Genomic DNA, 11,545 nt, shown 5'->3' with positions numbered 1-11,545 from the left:
AGAAAGAGGGATGAGGAAGAAGAAGAAGAAAGAGGGATGAGGAAGAAGAAAGAGGGATGAAGAAGAAGAAGAAGAAGTAGTGAACTCACTGTGAGGTTCATGAAGTTGAGGAACTTCTTCAGCATTTCTGTCATGATGGAGAAATCTCCTTGAGGCAGGTTGTCTCTCACAGTAGTAACATTCATCTGGAGGTCACAGGGCAGGTCAAAGGTCACACGCAGAAGGAGGGATGATGAAGAAGAAGAAGAACTCACCGAGCTTCCTTGGCACAGACATCCCAGCAGCAGTGCAGTGTATGATGCAACTATGCTGTCCTCCATGTGTTTACCTGCATGCTGCAGAGCTGCACACACACACACACACACACACACACACACACACACACACACACACACAATAATTAGTAAGGACAGGTGAGGCGCAGGAGAGAGAGAGAGAGAGAGAGAGAGAGAGAGAGAGAGAGAAGCACACCTTTATTGAGGTCCAGCTCGCCATCATCCTCCTCCTCCTTGTCCTTCTTCTTGGCATCGTTGGCACAGTGGTTGTCGTTGGCAACCCACTGGATCTCTCCGCCCGTCTCCTGCCACTCTCCACTCTGGTCCAGCGGCGCTTTGGGCGGCTCCTTGATGAGGTCATCAGTCTGCGCCTCGGCCAGCACGGCGGCTCGCTCTCGCTGCAGGAACAACTGAAGACAACAATGTCTCCTGATCATATTATCTCACTTCTCTACTGCTGCTGTAGCACCATATACATCTAATAGTATTAGTAGTATTAGTATTACTACTACAAAATATAACCCAATATTATATATTGTAGTATTTTCATTATTATTATAACATTAACAGCCATTAATATTTAGCATATTAGGTTTTTTATTTGCAGGAATATAATTTTAAAATATATTTTCCTGCGTGTTTAAAGTAGATTAATATTTCTGCGTGTTTAAAGTAGATTAATATTTCTGTGTGTTTAAAGTAGATTAATATTCCTGCATGTTTAAAGTAGATTAATATTTCTGCGTGTTTAAAGTAGATTAATATTCCTGCATGTTTAAAGTAGATTAATATTTCTGCGTGTTTAAAGTAGATTAATATTCCTGCGTGTATAAAGTAGATTAATATTCCTGCGTGTTTAAAGTAGATTAATATTTCTGTGTGTTTAAAGTAGATTAATATTCCTGTGTGTTTAAAGTAGATTAATATTCCTGCGTGTTTAAAGTAGATTAATATTTCTGTGTGTTTAAAGTAGATTAATATTCCTGCGTGTATAAAGTAGATTAATATTCCTGCGTGTATAAAGTAGATTAATATTCCTGCATGTTTAAAGTAGATTAATATTCCTGCATGTTTAAAGTAGATTAATATTTCTGCGTGTTTAAAGTAGATTAATATTCCTGCATGTTTAAAGTAGATTAATATTTCTGCGTGTTTAAAGTAGATTAATATTCCTGCGTGTATAAAGTAGATTAATATTCCTGCGTGTTTAAAGTAGATTAATATTTCTGTGTGTTTAAAGTAGATTAATATTCCTGTGTGTTTAAAGTAGATTAATATTCCTGCGTGTTTAAAGTAGATTAATATTTCTGTGTGTTTAAAGTAGATTAATATTCCTGCGTGTATAAAGTAGATTAATATTCCTGCGTGTATAAAGTAGATTAATATTCCTGCATGTATAAAGTAGATTAATAGTCCTGCGTGTTTAAAGTAGATTAATATTCCTGCGTGTTTAAAGTAGATTAATATTCCTGTGTGTATAAAGTAGATTAATATTACTGCGTGTATAAAGTAGATTAATATTCCTGCATGTATAAAGTAGATTAATATTCCTGCGTGTATATAGTAGATTAATATTTCTGCGTGTATATAGTAGATTAATATTTCTGCGTGTATAAAGTAGATTAATATTCCTGCGTGTATAAAGTAGATTAATATTCCTGCATGTTTAAAGTAGATTAATATTTCTGCGTGTTTAAAGTAGATTAATATTCCTGCAGAATATGTATAAAGTATAAAGTGTATAAAGTATATTAATATTTCTGCATGTTTAAAGTAGATTAATATTTCTGCATGTTTAAAGTAGATTAATATTCCTGCGTGTATAAAGTAGATTAATATTTCTGCGTGTATAAAGTAGATTAATATTCCTGTGTGTTTAAAGTAGATTAATATTCCTGCGTGTTTAAAGTAGATTAATATTTCTGTGTGTTTAAAGTAGATTAATATTCCTGCGTGTATAAAGTAGATTAATATTTCTGTGTGTTTAAAGTAGATTAATATTCCTGCGTGTTTAAAGTAGATTAATATTTCTGTGTGTTTAAAGTAGATTAATATTCCTGCGTGTTTAAAGTAGATTAATATTCCTGCGTGTTTAAAGTAGATTAATATTTCTGCGTGTTTAAAGTAGATTAATATTCCTGCGTGTATAAAGTAGATTAATATTCCTGCGTGTATAAAGTAGATTAATATTCCTGCATGTATAAAGTAGATTAATATTCCTGCGTGTTTAAAGTAGATTAATATTTCTGCGTGTTTAAAGTAGATTAATATTCCTGCGTGTATAAAGTAGATTAATATTTCTGCGTGTTTAAAGTAGATTAATATTCCTGCATGTATAAAGTAGATTAATATTCCTGCGTGTTTAAAGTAGATTAATATTCCTGCGTGTTTAAAGTAGATTAATATTCCTGCGTGTATAAAGTAGATTAATATTCCGGCGTGTTTAAAGTAGATTAATATTTCTGCGTGTTTAAAGTAGATTAATATTCCTGCATGTATAAAGTAGATTAATATTCCTGCGTGTATAAAGTAGATTAATATTTCTGCGTGTTTAAAGTAGATTAATATTCCTGCGTGTATAAAGTAGATTAATATTCCTGCGTGTTTAAAGTAGATTAATATTCCTGCGTGTTTAAAGTAGATTAATATTCCTGCGTGTATAAAGTAGATTAATATTCCGGCGTGTTTAAAGTAGATTAATATTTCTGCGTGTTTAAAGTAGATTAATATTCCTGCATGTATAAAGTAGATTAATATTCCTGCGTGTATAAAGTAGATTAATATTTCTGCGTGTTTAAAGTAGATTAATATTCCTGCGTGTATAAAGTAGATTAATATTTCTGCATGTTTAAAGTAGATTAATATTCCTGCGTGTATAAAGTAGATTAATATTTCTGCGTGTTTAAAGTAGATTAATATTTCTGTGTGTTTAAAGTAGATTAATATTTCTGCGTGTTTAAAGTAGATTAATATTTCTGCGTGTTTAAAGTAGATTAATATTTCAGTGTGTATAAAGTAGATTAATATTCCTGCGTGTATAAAGTAGATTAATATTCCTGCATGTATAAAGTAGATTAATATTCCTGCGTGTTTAAAGTAGATTAATATTTCTGCGTGTTTAAAGTAGATTAATATTCCTGCGTGTATAAAGTAGATTAATATTTCTGCGTGTATAAAGTAGATTAATATTCCTGCAGAATATGTATAAAGTATAAAGTGTATAAAGTAGATTAATATTTCTGCGTGTATATAGTAGATTAATATTCCTGCGTGTATAAAGTAGATTAATATTCCTGCGTGTATAAAGTAGATTAATATTCCTGCGTGTATAAAGTAGATTAATATTCCTGCGTGTTTAAAGTAGATTAATATTCCTGCGTGTATAAAGTAGATTAATATTCCTGCGTGTATAAAGTAGATTAATATTCCTGCATGTTTAAAGTAGATTCATATTCCTGCGTGTTTAAAGTAGATTCATATTTCTGTGTGTTTAAAGTAGATTAATATTCCTGCGTGTATAAAGTAGATTAATATTCCTGCATGTATAAAGTAGATTAATATTCCTGCGTGTTTAAAGTAGATTAATATTTCTGCGTGTTTAAAGTAGATTAATATTCCTGCGTGTATAAAGTAGATTAATATTTCTGCGTGTATAAAGTAGATTAATATTCCTGCAGAATATGTATAAAGTATAAAGTGTATAAAGTAGATTAATATTTCTGCGTGTATATAGTAGATTAATATTCCTGCGTGTATAAAGTAGATTAATATTCCTGCGTGTATAAAGTAGATTAATATTCCTGCGTGTATAAAGTAGATTAATATTCCTGCATGTTTAAAGTAGATTCATATTCCTGCGTGTTTAAAGTAGATTCATATTTCTGTGTGTTTAAAGTAGATTAATATTCCTGCGTGTATAAAGTAGATTAATATTCCTGCATGTATAAAGTAGATTAATATTCCTGCGTGTTTAAAGTAGATTAATATTTCTGCGTGTTTAAAGTAGATTAATATTCCTGCGTGTATAAAGTAGATTAATATTTCTGCGTGTATAAAGTAGATTAATATTCCTGCAGAATATGTATAAAGTATAAAGTGTATAAAGTAGATTAATATTTCTGCGTGTATATAGTAGATTAATATTCCTGCGTGTATAAAGTAGATTAATATTCCTGCGTGTATAAAGTAGATTAATATTCCTGCGTGTATAAAGTAGATTAATATTCCTGCGTGTTTAAAGTAGATTAATATTCCTGCGTGTATAAAGTAGATTAATATTCCTGCGTGTATAAAGTAGATTAATATTCCTGCATGTATAAAGTAGATTAATATTTCTGCGTGTTTAAAGTAGATTAATATTCCTGCATGTTTAAAGTAGATTAATATTTCTGCGTGTTTAAAGTAGATTAATATTCCTGTGTGTATAAAGTAGATTAATATTACTGCGTGTATAAAGTAGATTAATATTCCTGCATGTATAAAGTAGATTAATATTCCTGCGTGTATATAGTAGATTAATATTTCTGCGTGTATATAGTAGATTAATATTTCTGCGTGTATAAAGTAGATTAATATTCCTGCGTGTATAAAGTAGATTAATATTCCTGCATGTTTAAAGTAGATTAATATTTCTGCGTGTTTAAAGTAGATTAATATTCCTGCAGAATATGTATAAAGTATAAAGTGTATAAAGTATATTAATATTTCTGCATGTTTAAAGTAGATTAATATTTCTGCATGTTTAAAGTAGATTAATATTCCTGCGTGTATAAAGTAGATTAATATTTCTGCGTGTATAAAGTAGATTAATATTCCTGTGTGTTTAAAGTAGATTAATATTCCTGCGTGTTTAAAGTAGATTAATATTTCTGTGTGTTTAAAGTAGATTAATATTCCTGCGTGTATAAAGTAGATTAATATTTCTGTGTGTTTAAAGTAGATTAATATTCCTGCGTGTTTAAAGTAGATTAATATTTCTGTGTGTTTAAAGTAGATTAATATTCCTGCGTGTTTAAAGTAGATTAATATTCCTGCGTGTTTAAAGTAGATTAATATTTCTGCGTGTTTAAAGTAGATTAATATTCCTGCGTGTATAAAGTAGATTAATATTCCTGCGTGTATAAAGTAGATTAATATTCCTGCATGTATAAAGTAGATTAATATTCCTGCGTGTTTAAAGTAGATTAATATTTCTGCGTGTTTAAAGTAGATTAATATTCCTGCGTGTATAAAGTAGATTAATATTTCTGCGTGTTTAAAGTAGATTAATATTCCTGCATGTATAAAGTAGATTAATATTCCTGCGTGTTTAAAGTAGATTAATATTCCTGCGTGTTTAAAGTAGATTAATATTCCTGCGTGTATAAAGTAGATTAATATTCCGGCGTGTTTAAAGTAGATTAATATTTCTGCGTGTTTAAAGTAGATTAATATTCCTGCATGTATAAAGTAGATTAATATTCCTGCGTGTATAAAGTAGATTAATATTTCTGCGTGTTTAAAGTAGATTAATATTCCTGCGTGTATAAAGTAGATTAATATTCCTGCGTGTTTAAAGTAGATTAATATTCCTGCGTGTTTAAAGTAGATTAATATTCCTGCGTGTATAAAGTAGATTAATATTCCGGCGTGTTTAAAGTAGATTAATATTTCTGCGTGTTTAAAGTAGATTAATATTCCTGCATGTATAAAGTAGATTAATATTCCTGCGTGTATAAAGTAGATTAATATTTCTGCGTGTTTAAAGTAGATTAATATTCCTGCGTGTATAAAGTAGATTAATATTTCTGCATGTTTAAAGTAGATTAATATTCCTGCGTGTATAAAGTAGATTAATATTTCTGCGTGTTTAAAGTAGATTAATATTTCTGTGTGTTTAAAGTAGATTAATATTTCTGCGTGTTTAAAGTAGATTAATATTTCTGCGTGTTTAAAGTAGATTAATATTTCAGTGTGTATAAAGTAGATTAATATTCCTGCGTGTATAAAGTAGATTAATATTCCTGCATGTATAAAGTAGATTAATATTCCTGCGTGTTTAAAGTAGATTAATATTTCTGCGTGTTTAAAGTAGATTAATATTCCTGCGTGTATAAAGTAGATTAATATTTCTGCGTGTATAAAGTAGATTAATATTCCTGCAGAATATGTATAAAGTATAAAGTGTATAAAGTAGATTAATATTTCTGCGTGTATATAGTAGATTAATATTCCTGCGTGTATAAAGTAGATTAATATTCCTGCGTGTATAAAGTAGATTAATATTCCTGCGTGTATAAAGTAGATTAATATTCCTGCGTGTTTAAAGTAGATTAATATTCCTGCGTGTATAAAGTAGATTAATATTCCTGCGTGTATAAAGTAGATTAATATTCCTGCGTGTTTAAAGTAGATTAATATTCCTGCGTGTTTAAAGTAGATTAATATTCCTGCGTGTATAAAGTAGATTAATATTCCTGCGTGTTTAAAGTAGATTAATATTCCTGCGTGTATAAAGTAGATTAATATTCCGGCGTGTTTAAAGTAGATTAATATTTCTGCGTGTTTAAAGTAGATTAATATTCCTGCATGTATAAAGTAGATTAATATTCCTGCGTGTATAAAGTAGATTAATATTTCTGCGTGTTTAAAGTAGATTAATATTCCTGCGTGTATAAAGTAGATTAATATTTCTGCATGTTTAAAGTAGATTAATATTCCTGCGTGTATAAAGTAGATTAATATTTCTGCGTGTTTAAAGTAGATTAATATTTCTGTGTGTTTAAAGTAGATTAATATTTCTGCGTGTTTAAAGTAGATTAATATTTCTGCGTGTTTAAAGTAGATTAATATTTCAGTGTGTATAAAGTAGATTAATATTCCTGCGTGTATAAAGTAGATTAATATTCCTGCATGTATAAAGTAGATTAATATTCCTGCGTGTTTAAAGTAGATTAATATTTCTGCGTGTTTAAAGTAGATTAATATTCCTGCGTGTATAAAGTAGATTAATATTTCTGCGTGTATAAAGTAGATTAATATTCCTGCAGAATATGTATAAAGTATAAAGTGTATAAAGTAGATTAATATTTCTGCGTGTATATAGTAGATTAATATTCCTGCGTGTATAAAGTAGATTAATATTCCTGCGTGTATAAAGTAGATTAATATTCCTGCGTGTATAAAGTAGATTAATATTCCTGCGTGTTTAAAGTAGATTAATATTCCTGCGTGTATAAAGTAGATTAATATTCCTGCGTGTATAAAGTAGATTAATATTCCTGCATGTTTAAAGTAGATTCATATTCCTGCGTGTTTAAAGTAGATTCATATTTCTGTGTGTTTAAAGTAGATTAATATTCCTGCGTGTATAAAGTAGATTAATATTCCTGCATGTATAAAGTAGATTAATATTCCTGCGTGTTTAAAGTAGATTAATATTTCTGCGTGTTTAAAGTAGATTAATATTCCTGCGTGTATAAAGTAGATTAATATTTCTGCGTGTATAAAGTAGATTAATATTCCTGCAGAATATGTATAAAGTATAAAGTGTATAAAGTAGATTAATATTTCTGCGTGTATATAGTAGATTAATATTCCTGCGTGTATAAAGTAGATTAATATTCCTGCGTGTATAAAGTAGATTAATATTCCTGCGTGTATAAAGTAGATTAATATTCCTGCATGTTTAAAGTAGATTCATATTCCTGCGTGTTTAAAGTAGATTCATATTTCTGTGTGTTTAAAGTAGATTAATATTCCTGCGTGTATAAAGTAGATTAATATTCCTGCATGTATAAAGTAGATTAATATTCCTGCGTGTTTAAAGTAGATTAATATTTCTGCGTGTTTAAAGTAGATTAATATTCCTGCGTGTATAAAGTAGATTAATATTTCTGCGTGTATAAAGTAGATTAATATTCCTGCAGAATATGTATAAAGTATAAAGTGTATAAAGTAGATTAATATTTCTGCGTGTATATAGTAGATTAATATTCCTGCGTGTATAAAGTAGATTAATATTCCTGCGTGTATAAAGTAGATTAATATTCCTGCGTGTATAAAGTAGATTAATATTCCTGCGTGTTTAAAGTAGATTAATATTCCTGCGTGTATAAAGTAGATTAATATTCCTGCGTGTATAAAGTAGATTAATATTCCTGCATGTATAAAGTAGATTAATATTTCTGCGTGTTTAAAGTAGATTAATATTCCTGCATGTTTAAAGTAGATTAATATTTCTGCGTGTTTAAAGTAGATTAATATTCCTGCATGTATAAAGTAGATTAATATTCCTGCGTGTATAAAGTAGATTAATATTCCTGCGTGTTTAAAGTAGATTCATATTCCTGCGTGTTTAAAGTAGATTCATATTTCTGTGTGTTTAAAGTAGATTAATATTCCTGCGTGTATAAAGTAGATTAATATTCCTGCGTGTATAAAGTAGATTAATATTCCTGCGTGTTTAAAGTAGATTCATATTTCTGCGTGTATAAAGTAGATTAATATTCCTGCATGTATAAAGTAGATTAATATTCCTGCGTGTATAAAGTACATTAATATTGCTTTTTTGTAAGTTTAATGTACAACATTCATATTTTAAAGTTGTTCAGACAGTAATGTGTTTATTTAAGTCTATATTGTATGTCCTTTTTTAACGGGGAAAGATGTTAATGTTTTTAAGGGTTTGGAGCTAGTACAGTAATCCTAACTCTCATTTAGCATATTCTACTGTACCGTATTTTCCGCACTATAAGGCGCACCGGATTATTAGCCGCACCTTCTATGAATTACATATTTCATAATTTTGTCCACCAATAAGCCGCCCCGGACTAAAAGCCGCGCCTACGCTGCGCTAAAGTGAATGTCAAAAAAAACGCTGCGCTAAAGTGAATGTCAAAAAAACAGTCAGATAGTTCAGTCAAACTTTAATAATATATTGAAAACCAGCGTTCTAACAACTCTGTCCCAAAATGTACGCAAATGTGCAATCACAAACATAGTAAAATTCAAAATGGTGTAGAACAATAGCAACATAATGTTGCTCGAACGTTAATGTCACAACACACAAAATAAACATAGCGCTCACCTTCTGAAGTTATTCTTCATTCGTAAATCCTTCGAATTCTTCGTCTTCGGTGTCCGAATTGAAAAGTTGGGCGAATACGGGATCCAAAATGGCCGGTTCCGTCTCGTCGAAGTCACCGGAGTCAGTGTCACTGTTGTCCAGCAGTTCTGTGAATCCTGCCTTCCGGAAAGGTCGGACCACAGTTGTGACCGAAACTATCTGCCCAGGCATTTACGATCCACTGGCAGATGTTGGCGTATGTCGACCGGCGCTATCTGCCCGTCTTAGTGAAGGTGTGTTCGCCTTCGGAGCTGTGTGAAAAAAGCCACCCGGCGTCTTCGCGTAAACTTCCCTTAACCACTCGCTCATCTTTTCTTCATCCATCCATCCCTTCGAGTTAGCTTTTATGATGACGCCGGCTGGAAAGGTCTCTTTTGGATGGGTGGAAGTTAGCATGGCAAGCTAGAACCACAGTGAAGGATGACTTCTCATTCCCTGTGGAGCGAATATTCACCGTACGTGCTCCCGTTCCACAGTGCGGTTCAGTTGCTGTGAAATACGGTAGTAATCCGTGTGCGGATGGAGAGATTGCGTCTTTTTATGAACCGGATCGTTTTGTAGGAGCCATTTTGTGGTCTTTACAGATGTAAACAGGAAATGAAACGTACGGTGATATCCGCGCGTTTTTTCTTCTTCTTCTTCCGGGGGCGGGTGAAGCGCTTCCTGTTCTATGGGGGCGGGTGAAGCGCTTCCTGTTCTATGGGGGCGAGTGCTTTCCTTGGCGGTTGCTTGCGTAGAAGAAGAAGCGCTTCCTGTTCTACCGGGAAAAAAGATGGCGGCTGTTTACCGAAGTTGCGAGACCGAAACTTTATGAAAATGAATCGTAATAAAGCGCACCGGGTTATTAGGCGCACTGTCAGCTTTTGAGAAAAATTGTGGTTTTTAGGTGCGCCTTATAGTGCGGAAAATACGGTAATTTACAGTACTGTCATTTTATCTTGTCCAAAACAGACTAGAAGCAACAATTTCAATACTTGCTTTAGTACTTTTCAGTGTTTTGTTAACTCCTCTATTATTATGTTGTATTTGAGTACATGGCAGTGTGTGAAAAACAATAAATGACTTCATGAAGCCACTTTTTTTAATGTGTTGATCTGCCACAATAATGTATTGCATTGGAATGAAAATACCTCAAGTGGAGGGCTTTTTCAGCTTTTCCTTAGGTGAGATTAAGGCTGAAACGACGCGTCGACGTCATCGGTTAAGTAAATACGTCGACGCCGTTTTTGTGCGTCGGCGCGTCGCATATTTACGTCACACTACTTTACTGTCATGGCGGAGCGCAAAGCAGACGATGCGAGCGAGGGGAAAAAAGCACGCCAAAAGTCGTCAAAAGTGTGGGAGTATTTCAATAAACGGCCTAATAATGTTGTTGTATGCACACTGTGTCGAGCGGAAATGGCCTATCATAGCAGCACAACGGCTATGAACGAACATTTGAAAAGAAAACCCCCGACAGCGTTCTTGCCATCACCATCAACAAGTCAATCGTCCGCGTGCGTATACGTTGTCATTATTACACAAAAACATGAATGTGTCATTTGTATCTGCGTTGTAAATTCATAAACTAAAGCACCGTTTCGCTCTGAGAGGCGCGTTTGGCGTGCCTGTTCAGTGTTTACAAAGACGCGCTCCTCTTTAACGCTGTGGAGAGGCGGCGGCGGCGAGCGAGCGGCGAGGCGGGGCGCGCCGGGAGCGACGCCGCAATCGTGCCCAGGTGCGCGATCCGCGCAGTTGGAAGAGAAAAGACTTTGTGTAAAATTAAAAGATTGTAAACCTGGCAAAGCCGTCTGCCGTTCAGTCTGTCGGTCCTGAAAGAACCCCACGGCACAAGACGTGTCACAAACGCTAACGTTAATTAGTTGTGCAAATACCTTTTACAACATTAACAGTTACATATACTATGTACAAACCAACAATTAACTTTCACTTTAATCATACTATCATTGTTGTGTTATTAAGCAAAATAAGCAATACTTTTACTTTTGTTGAAATGTTTACACTGTACACTTTTTTGTATTGGATGTTTAGCTTTATTTTTGCACATTTTAGCAAATAAGCAATACTTTTACTTTTGTTGAAATGTTTACACTTGTTACAGAATATTTCCGTTTTGCACTTTTTTGTATTGGATGTTTATCTTTATTTTTGCACATTTTAAAGC

At 32.4% G+C, this 11,545-nt stretch overlaps 1 protein-coding gene across 1 annotated transcript in view; it reads right to left on the bottom strand.

The window, feature by feature from the left end:
* Positions 1–11,545, bottom strand: part of LOC133574596 (wings apart-like protein homolog) — a 53,709-nt gene that overhangs the window by 2,454 nt on the left and 39,710 nt on the right. Inside the window, exons 17-19 of the mRNA XM_061926776.1 lie at positions 472–685; positions 255–343; positions 90–185 (exon numbers count right to left, since the gene is read on the bottom strand). Of these exons, the coding sequence (XP_061782760.1) occupies positions 90–185; positions 255–343; positions 472–685 (399 nt within the window). The remainder of the gene's footprint in view (positions 1–89; positions 186–254; positions 344–471; positions 686–11,545) is intronic.

This window comes from Nerophis lumbriciformis, linkage group LG32 (genome assembly GCF_033978685.3).
Source record: "Nerophis lumbriciformis linkage group LG32, RoL_Nlum_v2.1, whole genome shotgun sequence".
NCBI classification, from domain to species: Eukaryota; Metazoa; Chordata; class Actinopteri; order Syngnathiformes; family Syngnathidae; genus Nerophis; species Nerophis lumbriciformis.
The sequence above is the reverse complement of the archived record's forward strand: the minus strand, read 5'-3'. Positions and strand labels throughout refer to the sequence as shown.